At 41.9% G+C, this 17,440-nt stretch overlaps 2 protein-coding genes across 3 annotated transcripts; one reads left to right on the top strand and one right to left on the bottom strand.

The window, feature by feature from the left end:
* Window positions 1-284: 284 nt before the first annotated feature.
* Window positions 285-13,237, bottom strand: znf106b (zinc finger protein 106b). Of its 2 annotated transcripts, none has more exons than XM_049591034.1 (21): window positions 13,164-13,237; window positions 12,604-12,740; window positions 12,412-12,473; window positions 10,717-10,920; window positions 9,371-10,627; window positions 8,925-9,276; window positions 8,787-8,847; window positions 8,291-8,445; window positions 8,136-8,196; window positions 7,293-8,055; window positions 7,148-7,197; window positions 6,577-6,710; window positions 6,138-6,272; window positions 5,716-5,832; window positions 3,960-4,151; window positions 3,671-3,733; window positions 3,266-3,385; window positions 2,870-2,941; window positions 2,694-2,765; window positions 2,423-2,569; window positions 285-2,314 (listed from the first exon to the last, which is right to left on the bottom strand). In XM_049591034.1, exons 2-21 carry the CDS (start codon window positions 12,736-12,738, stop codon window positions 2,258-2,260), a joined length of 4,209 nt encoding a protein of 1,402 aa, XP_049446991.1. In that variant the 5' UTR covers window positions 12,739-12,740; window positions 13,164-13,237; the 3' UTR covers window positions 285-2,257. The 2 variants fall into 2 exon arrangements, with proteins under 2 accessions (XP_049446991.1, XP_049446993.1); XM_049591036.1 differs by having other exon boundaries at window positions 10,720-10,920.
* A 75-nt stretch (window positions 13,238-13,312) lies between these two features.
* On the top strand, window positions 13,313-16,510 carry churc1 (churchill domain containing 1). The gene is made up of 4 exons (XM_049591033.1): window positions 13,313-13,520; window positions 13,775-13,910; window positions 15,972-16,042; window positions 16,150-16,510. The coding sequence occupies exons 1-4, from the start codon at window positions 13,482-13,484 to the stop codon at window positions 16,240-16,242; spliced, it is 339 nt and encodes a 112-aa protein (XP_049446990.1). The 5' UTR covers window positions 13,313-13,481; the 3' UTR covers window positions 16,243-16,510.
* Window positions 16,511-17,440: the final 930 nt, after the last annotated feature.

Raw genomic sequence — 17,440 nt, 5'->3', positions numbered from 1 at the left:
TTACGTCTATTGTTCAAAGCGCGAGTTTTCAAACAAGGAAAAAGTGATAAAAGGAACAAGTTCATTGCCTAGAATAACTCTGTGGGAAACATTATAAATTAACAGATGGTTTATACATTTATAGATGAGGATATTTTTTTTTAAACCAAACCTCTCGGTCAAAACAAGGAATTTATTTCAGAGTTCTGAAGTGGGACAGGAGCAAATGTCTGAGTCAAGAAGTAGTTAAGGATATACTGTCTCTACACTGTGGTATCACCAACAATTAACAATTTACCAACTCGAGAGAAATCTGACGTGACAGCAGGTGGTGAAGATTTTTATTCTTTATACAGGAAATAGGTTGCAAAATATTAACGTGTGGATTTAAAACCCTGGAGTAACTCCCAAACTGCACTTTCTAAATATAATACAGTGTACCAGCAAGTTAAGCCTGTTTGTTTCCATATTTGAGCTACCGTCCACGTATGCATGTCCCGACCAAAGCGAATTGACAACAACCCCAAAAGATTTGAAAATCCTCCTCAGAGCCCCAACCTTTCCTAAAATTAGAGAGCTGCATTAAATCTGATAAATTGTCTAAAGTGATGTGACTTGAGTCAGCCTCAGTGGGAGTTGAAGGCTACAAGTTTGGAAATGAAACCTATCTGGATGTGTGGAGTTAGGAAGAAGCTTACTGGGCTTGGGCGGCATCTATTTTCTCAAACCTTCCCGAAATTTTACCAGGGTATGCGGTTTATGCTGGTATTTGTGTGCAGCACTTCTTAACCTCTCTGACCAGTGAATTCACAATGTTCCACAAGCTCTCCGTTTCTTTGGTCTAATGAATAAACAAATTGTCAAGGAAGGTAATATACTCTTATTTTTCCTATTAGACAGAAAAACACAACTGCAGACTTCCTGAATGTAAGTTTGTGTCTTCCGCCAAACTAAGACGAGCTGAACTGCCTTGTTTACTAATCCAAACACATTTCATTCAGACTCGACAGAAACAAACAAAAAGCTCACCAAAACTGTCTTAGTTAATCTTGTTAGTTGTCTAGTTAGTTAGTCCACTCTTACAACAATAACCAACTCTGGTTTGGTTGAAATAAATCCTTAATTCATAGAATTAGATGTTAAAATATGTTGTTTAGTCCCTCTGTGTCTCTCTGCCATTGCTAACTGGTTGTTTAATCCTGTCTTCACTACTGGCAGCCGCCATGTTTGCCAGCTCAGCTTCCTGTTCCACCAGCAGAAACTGACTTCTAGTGGCACGTGATGTGCACTACATACATTACATCCTCAATACAGCCTCTCCATGTAAGTTTTTATAGATACCCCAGTATACTATAATAACTTGATTGTGCCCAAGCCTAGAGCTTACCAGACTACTGTAGCCAGCTTCTCATCTCTGCTTGAATCTATCAGCTGGATGCTATATTAGCCCCTATTAGCATTATAGACGTGACTCTGCAACTGACCTGTAAGCAGTTGAGTTGCATTGTGGGTATTATAGGTGCCGGGTGTAAGAGGGAAGACAAATGCGTGTATTAAAGACAATATCACCTGTTCTGTTGCATTGGTTTTAATCCTTTTTTTAAACTGTCTAGTGTGAGTCTGACAATGTGACAGGAACACAACACCAAATTGGTGGAATACTCCTTTAAAATAACTATGAAACTGTAGATTTGATGTATAACTAAGTTCATTTTGTTCAGGTTCAGACAATGTGGCATTTCTGCTTTGGTGTTCCACAAATTAAAACCTGTTAACTGAGTCTGGAAACAGCCCACACTATAAGTTGCAGCATAGCTGTAGAAATGCTCTGAATAATTAGCCTCACACACACATATCTGAGGAGGGTTACTGTATAATATATTTTATGGTGTCGACCAACAGATCCAAAAAAGAGGGATGAATTACTTGTTTAAAAAAGAAGAATTACTGATAACCACAAATAATTGCTGAGGTTACTAAGCTACTAAGGTCCCAAAAGGTTTTAGAGTGAATGTCTTAATCCTGTCATACAGTGGCTTCAGGGATCAATAACAAGCGGCCTGCCTTGTTTCACTGTCACAGAGGTCACACAGGGTGCACAACACCGAAGAGATGAGGAAATAAGATGGGAAATACAGGAAAAATATGTTCTCCCACAGGAATTTAATAGAAAGTAAAACGGAAAATCCGGAAGAACTTTGAAAGAGAAAATCAGTCGATGTGTTGTAATGGATGAGACTCCAACCTTATCTGCTACCTTACTTCAGCGCTGCTGCTGTCAAAGCTGCACTTTACTGTCGTTCTCCGCGTGGTTCTGCATGTGCTCCGGCAGCTTCTGCAGGACAAATACAAACAAGACTAAGGAACTCATGCACACTGCTTGGCTAACGAGCTGACTGGTAATCTTCACTTTGTCGAAACAAAGATGGCGTCGTTTCATTACCTGCCGAACACACTGCTGCGTGCCAAAGAAAGTGCTGCAGCCTCTCCAGCGGCATTTGACAGACTGCAGATTCGGGTTGCTGTGGTCTTTGACGAGGTGCTGCAAAAGATGCTCCGCCATGCCGAAGATCAGAGCGCAATTCTGCCACTGAACAGGGGGCAAAGGTCACAGAGACACACGTTAAGATACAAGTCAATGAAAAAAAAAAAAAAAAAAACAGAACAAAAAAATTTTTCCTCTAAGCTTCACTCTCTGTGTAATGAGTCGTTACCCAGCAGCGGTAGTTCTTCATCAAGTTGAGCTTCACAGCTTGAACACTGCCATCATAGCAGCCTGTGTAGATCTGAGTGAGACAAACAATGGTAGATACATAGATTAACAATATTAGTCCATCGTTTGTGCACATTTAGATTCAGAAACATGGCTGGATCAGCTTTAGCAACATACCACACTCTTGTGTACGGCCATGCACATCACCATGTCATTGTGACCCCCATACACCTGCAGGCGGTCATGGGACTAGAAAGACACAAAGTTTAAATGACGAGTTAATAGATGATTCAAGTGATGCACAAGACGACAGATACAGGGGTTAGTTAAAAAAACCCAGAACGAAATATATCTGCAGGTTTCAAGGAGTCAAATTTAAGATCTTTTTAAATGGCGGCCTGATTGTACCTCACTTCTAACACTGCAAATGGAAACTATGAGAAATCTAATTGAAATTAATAAAAGAAAAAAACTTGTTTTGATTATTTTACAGTGGTTGGTGAAGCAAAAAACAGCCTGTGTTCACTTTCTTAAACACACATCTTGGTAAATTTTGAGTCATATATTCTGTACCTGGAGCTCGTAAACTCGGACCAGTTTATCCAGACAGGCTGTCACCATCACTTTCCCCAAGATGACTATTGATGTGACGGCATGACCGTGACCCTTGTAGATGCGAACCAGCTCGCCCGTCTGCAAAAACAAAGACGGTGAACGCAAGAAATGGAAAGAGAAACATGCCAGAACAAAAACCCAGACACACACTCTGCATAAATTAACATTTAAATATAACAGGATTATAAATCTGAATAATCTCATTTTTTTGTCACTTTAATAACTAAATTTGTGCTCAACTTTTAAGACACAGGAATTAAGATTAATAGATTTGTAATGTAGCAAGACAGGAAAACAAACCTCAAGTGTCTGTCCATCCTTACTCGTAGATCATTTTAGCTATTGGGAAACTTTTTAACTTACGTGGATGTTGTGGGCATGAACAGATGTGTCACTGGAGCCACTGAAGACCAGGTCATTCACCACCTGAAAACAACAAAGAAACATGTAATTCAGTACACCTGATATACGAGTAATAATCTCTTTAATGACCAGATCTACACTTCATCTACAAGACCTACAACCCAACGTTTTTCCAGCCAATGTAAATGTCTAAACTGGAGAATCTCCAGTTATTTAGCCTCCTTACTTGGACGAAAATCATTATAAAGTTTAACAGCTCAAGTGTTCAGATGTGGGTTTGTCTCCTCACCTTCATGCAGAGTACAGTTTTTGTGTGACCCTCCAGCGTGCGTAGCAGCAGGCCACTCTTGGCGTCTCGTACGCTGATGGTGCTGTCGTAGGAGCCGACCAGCAGGACTCGGCGGGCGCCTTCCTGTGCTGTACCCAGGCAGCTCACACCTCGTGGGCCGTGGCACTCAAACACATCCAACTGCTTCAGAGTCTGAGTGAGAAAGACAGAGAGATCAGGGCTGAAGAAAATATGGAGATAACTGTGCTACTGTTTTAAAGCAGCTGTCAGAACATTACTGCGACAGACAAGAATACAAAGGCAAGACCTACGCTCTGAAAATATTGTCAACAATTTATTTCGTTTGTTCATTCAAATACACTGGTTACAGGTTAACACGTGCCAGAAACATAATCTGACAGAATTTGACTAACACAAACCCAGTTTAGATTGTTGGTTTACTCAGGTTACAGCATATGAGTGTTTTTAAAGAGCCAGTGAAATAAAAAATACATTTTCAGTTTTAATTCTGTGTCTCTGCCTCAGTTAATCATTAGGGATTAGGTATCGGCCGCCGATATTAGCAAAAAACGTGCATCGGCATCGGAAAAATGCATGGAAAAATGCGGATCCAAGAACTCCGATCCAGTTTTTCAGAGTCTGATCCAGCTTTTCCAGCCAGCCCAGTGCTCCGCGATTCAAGCAGTCTATTCCAATGACCCGCTCCAGCTCTTACTATCAATCCACCAGGCCAGCATGCAGACGGCAGATATACACGGAGGGTAGGAAGAGTAGCGGTCAACTTAGTTAACTGACTACTTGTTTTCTGCTCCGGTTTTTTGAGAGTGATATTTTTATTTGGTTTACACTCTTACTGTTTAAGTAAAGAGCACTGATGGCATTGTTTTGGGCACAATTAGTGAAACTGGAGCCATGGATGGACTATTGCTGGTTTAAACAGTTGTACAATACTGTGTGTGGTTTTTTGTCCCCTCTGTTGGTCCCAGGAAACAGCAGCACCAGGCTGGCACTGACACTACTAAAATAACTGAAAAGGAAAGGCTGCATTGTTTGTTAAATGTCAACAATGTCTTGTGGTGTTACTCTATTTTTTTATTTATTTGGGGGCCAAAGCACAAGTGTGTGAGAGTCTTGCTGCTATTTTAATTTCATTGTTAGACATTTTAAAGATTTCTTGTGTTGATTTATTTTCTATTTATTAAGGGGCCAAAGCAGCCAAAGCAAACCAGCTATATTTTCTATTTGATGTTAATGTTCAAGTTTAAAGTTTGTTTATTTAACCCTGTTAACAATAAACAGGTCAGTTTCTTATACTAACTGTTGTGGATCATTCTAACTGACCCGATTAAGTAGTTCTTCTTGTTAGAGTAATATCGCTTGATCAAACCTTTTCTAACATGACTGACAACAAAATAAGTGAATATGTATAATACGTGCTTGGATCGGATCGATATTGGCCAGAACTCAAGGCTGTAATATCGGTATCAGATCGGAAGTGGAAAAAGCTGGATCGGGACATCCCTATTAATCATTATGTGCTAAACTCCAGGCCCGCCCACTTTTTATTGGTCTAATCAGTTGCAAAGGAAGTGATTTAAACCCCTCTTGTGACTGTACTCCCCTCAAATATTCTCTACAAAAGCTAAAGATGCTCTAACTTCTCTTTCACTGGGACTTTGATGTCAAATCAAAAGAAATACCAACCACTCATGGTGTTGAAATCTTGAGTTTCCTCCCCTTTATTACAGTCACCCACCTTTAAGTCATAGCTAGCCACTGATCCATTGGCGAGTCCAGCAAACAGGATGTTCCAGGCAGTGTGCAAACACAACACTCTGTCCGATAGAGTGATCTGCTCCAGACACTTTGTGGTCTAAAAGTGAGAGGAGAGAAATATATCACTGAATAAAAAGACATTGAAACAACATGCAAACCAGAAGCCAGGAGGTAGAACTAAGCTCACAGAAGTGGGCGTGTATTTAAAGTATGATGGCAAAAACTGTGAGCAAAAGGCTTCATTCTCATTTTTTTGAAAAATCCAAAAAGCCACCTCCAGCTGCTAAAACGCTTTCTGTGTGACCGGGGCCTAAAGCTGCTCTTTCTTTAACAACTGAAGCCACTCCTGGTCTAATAAGGGTTAGACACAAACAAATCATAAAGAGTCCAGACGTTTTGTACCTTTATGCTGTAACAGCGGATAGTCTGGTCACTGGATCCGGTGTAGAGGCGCGCCGGCATGTTTGGGAACGATGCTACCAGCAGACAGTTGACTTTGTTTGTGTGACCTTCAAACACAGCCTGGTACTCCCTGTTCTGGATACACAGAGACAAAATATACATCTTATTATGATCCATTGCCTTTGGTGCTTGGTATGTCGAAAAAATTGCATCACTATATATGTAATAAATTCAATGTAACAGCAGCAACAACAGCAGTGCATAAAGATTATTGTGTGTTTTCTTTACCTGAAAAATAATTAGTTATTTTTTCACAACGAGTAAAAAGCAAAGAACAGTCTGCATGACACAGACGGATTGTCGTAGTTTAATAAGATTTGTTTAATGTCTGAGGAAGGATGCAGCTGTCAGCAGGGGCAAAATTTTGTAATCAACATACCATAAGACCGTAGGCCCGCGCCGTGTTGTCCCCTGAACACGTGTACAGTCGACCCTCATGAACCTGGAGGCCGTGGACTGGTCCTGTGTGATTCAAAAAAGCTCCCACAGATGGCTCCTCATTCTCAACACCCTCTGAGGAAAAAAAACCTTCAATGTACTGCCTTGTGGTTGTATACCTCCACCAACCAATCAAGTTGAAGTTTACATCAATGTCTGTCCAGGCTAATATGCAGCAATGACAGGAGACAATGCTTCACATATTGATGTTGCTACATCACATCCCCCCAGCTGTGCAGAAGATCTATACGATTGGCACAGTTTTAGGGGGCCACCCAAGACTGGTGTCACTAATCAAGTATCTGACCCAATTTCTTCCCTTCTGTTCCTGAGTGTTGGCGATGAATAATGGCCAGAAAAGTGTTTTTGGAAAAGAACAGAGGCGTCAGAATGCTACGGAGGTCCTTGCTCCAAGCAGCCCTCCACAAATAGCTTTCTTCAGGCTGCTGATTGGCCAACATGTTCTTTGTGTGGCTTTAGGGACATGGGTTAGCAGGAGACACAACACTCACCCGAAGGAACACTGGCATCTTTCACTGGCACAGCTGTCGGCTGAACTTTCCTGAGTTGTCAAGAGAAAAGAGTTGGTCGCATTTCACACTTATAAATAAAGCAATGCTCGTAATGTTCAGGATTCTATACCAACTGTGATCTCACCTCTCAGCATCATTATCCTGAACCACCTGTGTGCTTGAAGAATGAAATTCCACACTGACAGACTTCTCAGGGGGCTCTTGTTGGATTGGATCATCTGGTGCGTCCTCATTGTCTGATTCATCGATATCAATGACCACCGGGTTGGAGGGCTCCATCATTTTGACAGAGGCGTCGCTCTCACTATCTCCATCGTCGTCCGATGCTGCAGCAGATGCATTCTGACCTCTTTTGGGGGCTGAAGTGGAGTCAGACTTCTCTGCTGCTGGCTCTTTTCCTTTAACTTGCTCTGTGCTGAGATTTCCTCCTGCCTCTTCCTCAGAATCATTGTCGGCTGGCTGTGCTTCTTCGCTCGCTAACCTAACAGTCTGCTGATTTACATTTGGTGATACAGAGGGCTCAGATTGGAGTTGTTTCAGAGAGGTGACAGCAGTTGTTGGAGCAGCTAAGCTTGTTGATGGCAGCAGCAGTGAGGGGAGCAAATCAGCGGGAAACAAGGGCACAGGTTGGGTCGCAGGTACCTGAGGTGTCTCAGAGTTACAGGGGAGCATTTTGGCAAACTGACTGGCCTGTCCTGCTGCGGACTGTTGGAAGATTTCTTGCTTTACTTGCATGGCTGTCAGGGCAAGGGGGCTGATGGAAGATACTGGGTTTGTGGGTGATGGCTGAGTGGGAAAGGCACTAGAGGAAGGAAGGGGAGAGAGTCTTGCCCCTGCTGGTGAGGTGGTGGCTCTCTCTGTTATGGTAGATGCTCCTGAGTATCCTCCTGAGAGAGATGAAGAAAGACAAAGGTAAACTACTTGTTGCGTATGAGGTCATTTAAAGCAAAGGGTAAACTGACTGTACCTTGCATCCCCTGCAGGATTTCAATGCGCTGGGCTCTCAGACTGTTGATCTCAGCAGTAAACTACAACAGCAGGAAGAACAGTTAATGTAAACAAATGAAAAGACACCTGAGGAAACATTAAAACAGATTTATGTATCTCCATTAGTGGTGTTACCTGCTGTCTCAATAGCAGGAGTCTTTGGACCTCTGTGTAGGCAGCTTGCAGGGCACTGCGGGCCTGGATCAGAGACCTGTCCAAATCCTGCAACGAGTGGCTCAGCTCATCCTCCCTCAGAGACACGGCCAACAGCTGGTCCATCTGGCCCTGGTCTGTGCGGCAGGAAGAAAGGGAAAAATACACACTGAGATTTACTGGATGACATTTATTTCTTTAATGTGACAACTTGACCGGAATCAAAACATCATCTGTCTAATGAATCTGTGGTTCAGAGTCAGTGTGCAGACATTATCCTTCTCAGTTATGTCGTTGTACAGCAGCCTTGCTTGTACCTACACATGATGTGCATATATTTACATTTGCCCCTTTCAAAAAAGACAATAACAAATAAAGGAAGCTAGCTCCAATAGTCGACCAAAGATTAGTCAATCAGAAAGTTCATAGGTCGGCAACATTTTATTGGTCGCTTAGAGCTCTCAAATGTCAGAATTACCTGTGTTTGACTTTGTTTTCTTCTTTTTTCCACTTGACTGCTTATCAGAAACGTCATCATACTGCAAGAACACATAACAATTAAATTCCAATAATACAAATCTATTAGTTGGATCTTCCAGCTGTGACCTACACTCACCATGTTGTGTTTCCTCTTGCTGGCACCACTGCTGGCTCTCAAATCTCCGTTCTCATCCTCACAGCTTTGCTCCATCTTCACAGAGACAGCGTGGACCGTCTGCCTGCTGCAGCCTTCCTGAGCTGCACCAGGTGGCTCCAAAGGCTCCTGCACCTGAGGAGCTGACTGAGTTTCTGTGCGAGAGTCATTATATACTGTGTCCTGGGGCGGAGGAGGTAGTCCAGTCCAGTGTGCAGCTGAAGGACTGTTTGGGAACGACTCCCAGTGGAAGCCCTCTGAGAGAGTCATGTCAGATTCTGCTTGTGTTGAGCTTTGTTGGTTCGACAGAGGGTTTGCCAGCTGAATTCCAAACCTGTTACCACACAGAATTAAAACAACAAATAAAAATCCCTGTTTGGCAAATACAGGTTAAAATGGATACAGCGGAAAAGACATGAAGAGGTTACCTGGGCATGCTTTTGCCCCTCGCCTGCTTCTTCCTCTCCTCATACACCTCCCTCCAGTTCGACTTACTACTGCCCCCTGAAAAGCTGAACACTTTATTCAGGGTTGGTTTAAGTCCAGCCGCATTTCCCCCCTGAACTGTGGCTGATCTGTGGGCGATTCGAACCCTGCGGGTGATGTTCGAGGTAGGCTCAGAGGTCTGGCTGTCAGGCGGGGCCTGAGATTCTCTCTCTTTGCTGTTTAATGCTCTATTTGAGTTACTTGCAGACACTGAGCTTTTCTCACACTGTTGTGTCGCTCCCTGCGTCGTTCTAAATGTCGTCTGCTTTGGCTCAGGAGGAGCAACACTGGACGAAGAAACGCCAGAATGGGATGCACGAGCAGGGCTGTTGACCTGTGAAGACTGCACAGATGGAGCTGCAGCAGAAGTGACGGGAAGTGTAGCCTCCTTGGCGTGCCTCCTACAGGAGCTGCCTGTCGGCGACTCTTTCTCAGTCACCCGGACACCCGCCTCACTGCTCTGCTTCCGGGCTTCACGGTCAGCTCTGCACGGCTCCCTAACACCAAGCGCTCTTCTGATTTGCCGTAGCATCGCGCTGATGTCGACATCCCGTATGGGAGCTGCGTTGGCAGATCCACTCGCTGAAGCATGGTGAGCTGAACCTTCTTGTCCTGGCTGAGAAGATTCCGTGCTCTCATTTTGGCCGTGACCAAAGATGATGGCTCCGTTATGAGGAAGCTGGTCACTGGTGAAGTCTCCATCATACTGCTTGTTGTAATAGTCATTCTGGCTGTTGGTAGGCCATGATTTTTGTCCCGGCTTGTTAGTGACACCTCCTTGTGGTCTCCTATTAAGTCTGTCCGATTGGGAGCTCTCAGTTTTGACTGAATAGTTGTCAGGCTGCTGTGCTGATTGGGTGGACTGGTCTCGAACATTAGAGCAATGCAGAGTTCGACCTGCAGGTTCTCCTGACAAATAAGTCAATCTTCCACTTTGAGACTGCAAAACTGATTCTCTTTGGTAAAGAGGTCTTTGCAGACTGGATACTTTATTCTCTTTGTTTTGAACAACAGCGTCATTTCTCTCCTGCTGGTACGTTCCCTGTTTCAGTATCCTTGTGTTCACTTGTTTGGATTTTTCCGGCCTCGCTACATTGGACACCGCCACGTTTTTATGGCTGCCTCCCTGTTGCATGGCTGCACGCTTCTGACCAGCTATCTGCTTCAGTTTCTTCTTTTTCTTTTTCATTGCTTTCTTCCTGTAATGAAAAAAAAAACACAAGTTATTAAAACATATCACAACACGGAGAGAATAAAATGCAAGCAGATATACAGGATAAATTATTACTCCTCTTTTTTTAGTGTCTTGTTTCTCTCCAGGATCTGGCCCATGGTCTCTTTGTCCAGAGTCTTGAACAGAGAGAGGGCCTTCACCTTCTTCTGCGTCAAGCTCTTCAACTTGGCTTTGTGTTCAGCGGTGGAGATGTGCCGAGCGTATTCGTTTAAACCCATGGAGGAGGCCTTACACGCCTGACACTCATGAAATGAATCCCTGATAATGAAAAGACACAACGAACACCATTTTGTGTTGGGTATAATTTGATATTTTTGATACTAATGCCAACACAACACCTGAGTTTCAATACGATGCCAATACAATATTTTTTTAAGACCTTACATTGACAAATATAAACCTGTTTTTCTACAAACAATTATCTTTATGAGTCAAACTTCTCGCTGAAGGAAATACTCCCGAGGAATGCAGCCTAAACATATGTTGTACATATGGTGTCATCATAGAAATAGAACAGGGGTGCACTCCAAATAGCTTACTTTTTGTTTTTACTTTCAGGATGTACTGCAGCTGCCCCTTAAAAGTACATACTGTTGCATGCAATATGCACACAATCGGGACATACTGCTTTCTCATAACATAATGTCCTGAGCTTTGACCCTCTTTCTAATGTATCTGTTACCATGGAGATAAACCAAAACATTGTTCATAGAGCTTGCAAGAGACGGAGGTCAACCCGGAGAGCTCTCTGATGTATGTAGTTTAGCTTTTAAATTATAACTGCATACATTGTAGATTCTAACATTATATTCACAGCAGTGAAATTACACATGCATTTCTATTGATATTTTCAAACTTATGTTCTTTTCTTGTTAGTAATCTTTATGATTATTTAGTTTATTTAAACAAGTAACATTCCAATTGTTATTCAAACGTGTCATCAGTTACTTCAATGCGCTGTCAGCCGTTATTGCGACTTCTAAGGGCTGTCAATTAGCTGTCAAGCTGTCATCTTTTTGCAGCCCAGTTGATGTGACAAATTTTGCAGTATGCAAGCCACTGTGCAGAGGATTGTGGGTCAGAATAGCCAAAAAAGCATGTTGGCTTGCAAACTGCAAAATATGGCCACATGGAATAGAACATCCTGGTATTTATGGCATACTGCACTTGACATGCTGTATATTGGGACATACTGTTTTCTGACACACTAAATGTATGGGTATTGGAACATACAGTGATTTTTTTATGGGTGCCATCCTTCTACTTCTTTTCTCAGATCATACTACACCCCCCACCAAAATGTCTTAAGTGCATTATGTGTGTTTATCAGGGCTGCAACGATTAGTCGACTAATCGATGACTATTAAAATAATCAGTGACGATTTTAGTGGTCGACTAATCGGTTTGAGTCATTTTTCATAGAAAAGTACTATAAAAGTACCCCAAAATACTCTTATTGCAGCTTGTTACGTTCAAATATTGGCGACTTTACACGCTCTCCCATTACAAACTAAAACCCTTTGGCGTGAGTACGAAACAAGACATTAGATGACATCATTTTGGGGTTTGGGAGAGACAGACCGACATTTTTCAACATTTTAACACATTTTTCAATAAAATGATTAGTCGACAATGAAAATAATGGTTAGTTGTAGCCCTAGTGTTCATTGGTGTATTTTTGCATCATGAAAAAAAATGATGAAATTAAATAATTCTTAAATGAAACTGTTGTTGACTAATATCACTCACTTGCCCAGCACAGTCTCCAGCTCCCTGTGATGCAGCATACTATGCACATGCTCTTGTGCTTCCTGTAGTAAAGAGACATAACGTCAAGATTATAAATCTTTTGTGACAGCTCAATATTGTAGGAAAAACCCATATCCAGCAGCCCAGCAGTGTTACTCATTAAAATGTATTGATAAATATAGAGCCACTTACATGTTTCATATGAAACCTGCGACACAGAATACAGTAGTTCCTTTTGGTGTTCTTGTAGTTTTTAGAGTTGTGGTTGTTCTTTTTCTTCACAGGGGGTTTCACCACCTTTTCATTTGGGGTTTGAACCTTTGCCATTTCTAAACAGGTGAACACAAGAACAGCACATATGTGAAAACAAAGCTCTGCAGCACAGGATAAATATAGCCTAACTGCAGTGTCTCAATAGCATCATACCATCACAGAATAAAAGCCTTGGGCCTATGCGACATAAACTGCAGGTGATATTTTACGTAATATCGACATTAGGGTGAACACAATGACACAATTTATAACCAACACACCACTGCAGTAATCCAGTGTTAACAGCTGCACAACGTGGGTGTCAAGTCAAAGCTAGCCAACGTTCACTGAAGCACGTTTGGGGTGAGCTAAACAAGCTAACGGTCCGTGCATTACAGCTAACACCAGCCGCTGGGTAACGTTAACAGCACTTAGCTTAAATCCTAACCGACTGTTCTGACATGAATAGTATCCATAAAATTTAAATGCCTCATATTTACCAGACAATTTTCACATGGCAACAAAACTCTACTGCAGCTCAACCGCCATGTTTGCGCACGTAAATTACGTAGCCGTGACGTCTCCCAATCGTTCGGAGATGACACCGGAAGTGAGGCAGCGGCGGGCGGTCTTCATAGATCTACAAATTACAGGTGGGGGGTTTGCAACGATGTCCGCTGACCACGGTGTTTTACAACTCTAATGAGCCGCAGGGGCCACCGTCCAGTGCGGAAGAGATGTTTTCGCATCCCTAAAAAAGGCTGTTGACAGTGTTTTATCGCCAACTGACTTGAATAAAATAGGCTTTTAAAGTTAAAATGTGCAACGGCTGCGTGCAGAAAGAATACCCGGACCGGGTAAGTTGAGGCAACAAGCTTACTACTTACTTACTACTTATTTTTAGGGCACAACGCCCACTTGGTGTACTAGTAAGTAAGGGTGATAGTTAGCTAGTTAGCTATGGTGAGTAACGCTAATTTATGTAAGGACAGGAAAACCAAGCACCTCAAAAGATGATGTTTTGATATAATGTTAAGGCTTAAGGCTAAATTCCAGGGCGCCATTGGTAAAGCATAAAGAGTTAACTGTGGTCCTGTGATGTGCTGCTCAGGGCAACACCTGTCTGGAGAATGGCTCCTACCTGATGAACTACCTGGGCTGTGCCAACTGCCACCAGAGGGACTTTGTGCTGATCAGCAATAAAGCCACAGAGGATGATGATGGAGAGGAGATCGTCACATATGACCGTTAGTCACTCTTCTTCCTCTTGTGCTCCTCACACAACTTCACCAAGCGTTTTTTTATTGTAGTGGGGAAAAACCTTTAGATTTAAAAGTATGATTCGACTGTTTATGCACTGTTTTTCAGATTTGGGCTGATTCAAGCTGAGGTTAATCTTAAATAATATCATGTAGTGGTGTTTTAGTAGTGCTAGTGTGTAGTAAAGTAGTACTAGTGTGCTTCCGACTTAGTGGCAGCAGTTTGAGGAAGATTCTTTTCCTGTTTCAACATGCCACAGTCCATAAGTATTTAACAGGCCTGCACAGAGCTCTGGTCTAAAGGAGAACACATCTTAAAGTAAGAATTTCAATATAGTATCTCCAGGGCTGCACAATATGCACAAGAAATTATAATGCAATTTGTAAACAGATTTTAGTGGGAATGGTGATTTTTGCATTTCATTTTCATGGTGGTGGTGCAATGGTTAGCATTGACGCCTCACAGCAAGAAGGTCCTGGTTTGAGCCCAAGGTGGGGCATATGAACCTGAGATAGATATAAATATGCACACACAGGTTAATTGATGAGTCCAAATTGGCCGTGAATGGTTGTCTGTCTCTATGTGTCAGCCCTGTGATAGTCTGGCAACCTGTCCAGGGTGTACCCTGCCTCTCACCCAGTGTCAGCTGGGATAGGCTCCAGCACCACCGCGACCCCTAACAGGACAAGGGTTACGGAAATGAATAAATTAAAAAAACATTAAAAGGATGATGATATCTTTGCTGGGGTCTGTACCGAGCAAACACTTTTCCTTATGTCTTGGACATGATTTGTCGGCTGGGGCACCTCTATAGCACCACAATGTTTCATTTATAATGGCATGTTGGGACTTTGTTTTTACTTTCATCAAAAAAAAAAAATGCAGCTCCTGCAATTGGCCATATTGCATTTTTGATAATGTTTTAATTAACTGTGCAGCCCTAGTTATTTACATGGTCTAGGAAACTTCAATCAATATTTGTGAACATGAGCTTCTCTCTCTTAAAGCTAGAAACCACAAAAGTAGTACTCAAACTCATAATGTCATCACATATAAAGTCAGGAACTGCTTCATAGACAATAAACGTGAGGCTGATTTTGAGGACCCACAGAAAGCTTGTTTCCTCTTTTATAGACCGCATGGTAATGTGTGTTTATAATAACTTGCAGGTTCTACTCCCATATCACGTACATGAAATGTAAAACATTTTTGTTTTTTAGCCGCCTTAAAAACGCCCTAACTAAAAAAAAATAATCTCAGTTAAAGTGTACGCTATGTTTAGAGTATTTTCATAGCTTTACCTTGCTGTCAGAAAGCCCTTTCAGTCGTACCATCATGTTTAACTCTACGTCTTAAACGTTAAGGTCACAGCTGAAAATAACAACAGAAATTAACAAGTTTGTGGATTTCACATATGTCGGCAATTCAAATCATTTGCCAGTTGTCTACCTGGAGGTGACTGTTGTGAGCATGACGCTACATTGATTCGATCTACACTCAAATGAGCTTTATTCTATTGCAATGTTTTCAGCTCTGAAACAGAAAATGTACCCATATACTCAGAACATTCCCCTGGGTGCTTTTAAGTGTCATCAATAATATCTTTCCCAAGTCTTTGTCTTTGGAGCAGCTCCAGACTCTATACTTGATGACATCACAACTTTGAGTTTGAGCACTTTAGTTTTTGGGAGAGAGTTGTTCATACCGTAAAATATTTTTGGACTGTAGGAATAACTTATGTGAATTTTGAAAATGGGCGTAGCTCCCCTTTAACATCAGGCCGACCTCACTACTACGACTGTGCCTTCATGGGAACAATCCCCAGAGCTAGGTTCCAAAATCTTGTGGAAAACCTTTAAAGAAGGGCGGAGACTGTTAAAGCAGAATATTAATGTGTCAGAATGGTAATAGCTATATAGTTTATGAAGAAAAATTTACAGTCATCTGTCAAAACTCACCACAAGTCAATGGTAACAACGCCCACCTTCTAAGAAACTCATCTTCAGTATGTTTAAAAATAATCCATCAATGCCCATTTCTCTTTCCAGATGTCTGCAAAAACTGTGACCACGTCATCGCCAGGCACGAATACACTTTCTCTGTTGTTGATGAATACCAGGTAAGGTGTCTGCACACTAGTTTATTAACCATATGGTGATCTGTATTTGTATGTGTTAGTTGCTGCCTTGTACAGTCTGTTTATTACATCTGTTATGTGTTGTCCAGGAGTACACTATGCTCTGCATGCTGTGTGGAAAGGCAGAGGACTCCATCAGTGTGTTACCAGATGACCCCAGACAGTCTGCGCCTCTCTTCTAGACGTCACACCAGCAGGTCATGATTCATGTTTTAGATCGAGTGTCACCTCCACAGACGTGTTGCTGGCTGCTGGTTATCATCCTTTTAAATTTTAATGCACCTCTTCAATTATATATTCCATATTTTAAGTCCTTGTCTGTTTATAAACCACTGTATGCTGATATCAGTTGAGCAGGACGTTGCTTTTTATTATCCATGACAAGACCAGATAATCTTTATGTGAATTGATGTACTGTAAATAAACATTTTTTACTAGTAAGGATTTTAATACCGTCTGCATTTTACTGCTCGAGACATTATATCTGATGTTGCAAAGTCAGAATGACATGCAGCTATTGGAGTTAGAGGGTTTGTTAATTATCCAAAAAAATAGCTATAATTTGATTTAAAAATGGCTAAATGGTTGTTTCAAGCGTTAGGATATTTTAAAAACAAAATGTTTATCAGCTTATATGGTTCAAAATTATTTATTTTACCAAGTAGCTTGCCCCCAAATAGTATGGCTCATAGCCACCAAACAGTTTGGAGTGTTTTGATTATGTTAAGCTCTGAGCACAGATGCTGTGCAGCCCAAATTTGGGGACAGTTGCTTGAGATAAAAACACCACAAGGTCAAGACTGAACTTTCAAACATATATTTGTCAGCTAACATAGACGAGAAAAGGGCTCAGAAATATTTCAAACATTTCCATGACAGCTGGTCAAACTTTAAAGCTTCTAAACAGCTACTGAGGGGACGTTTTCAGTGGATGTTGCTCAACATTTGGCCGTTTGTTATAGTTTCCTGTGTAGCAGCATTGATTCATAATCTACCCATATCAGCCATACTGCACCCTTCATATTTAATGCACCCCCTCTCTTATGTACGTACATAGACACTGAGAAACCTGAGGGATGTATGTAGCAAGAAAGCCCAAAGAACGATAAATCTTGCACTTATTTAACAGAGTTTAGCGCTTATCTCTGAGATCTAATCGGTTTATGTCCACATGTCCTTTAACCTCCTGTCAGTTACTGCTGTTAAACTTTAAACAGTGAGCACAACAGATGGAGGAGCCTTCATTTCCCTGTCGTCATCTGGTGACCCCCTCTTTTCAGTCACCAGCTCATCAGCAGTCTCTCTTGTGCTTACAGAGAAGTCTGTCTGGGAAAACAGCTGCTGTGACAGAATCTGACAGGCGATTGTTGTCAGGGGACA

This window comes from Epinephelus fuscoguttatus, linkage group LG11 (genome assembly GCF_011397635.1).
Source record: "Epinephelus fuscoguttatus linkage group LG11, E.fuscoguttatus.final_Chr_v1".
Lineage (NCBI taxonomy): Eukaryota > Metazoa > Chordata > Actinopteri > Perciformes > Serranidae > Epinephelus > Epinephelus fuscoguttatus.
This window is presented reverse-complemented; position numbering and strand designations above follow the sequence as displayed.

Bases quoted from the DNA above. Each gene is read 5' to 3' on its own strand.
- znf106b (XM_049591034.1), bottom strand. From the start codon at position 12,738: ATGGCAAAGGTTCAAACCCCAAATGAAAAGGTGGTGAAACCCCCTGTG. The intron at 8,056-8,135 runs GTACAGTCAGTT...CATCTCTCTCAG, and splicing joins AATCCTGCAGGGGATGCAAG to GAGGATACTCAGGAGCATCT. The intron at 2,315-2,422 runs GTAATGAAACGA...TTTGTCCTGCAG, and splicing joins CGCAGCAGTGTGTTCGGCAG to AAGCTGCCGGAGCACATGCA.
- churc1 (XM_049591033.1), top strand. From the start codon at position 13,482: ATGTGCAACGGCTGCGTGCAGAAAGAATACCCGGACCGG. The intron at 13,521-13,774 runs GTAAGTTGAGGC...TGTGCTGCTCAG, and splicing joins AGAAAGAATACCCGGACCGG to GGCAACACCTGTCTGGAGAA. The intron at 16,043-16,149 runs GTAAGGTGTCTG...TGTGTTGTCCAG, and splicing joins CTGTTGTTGATGAATACCAG to GAGTACACTATGCTCTGCAT.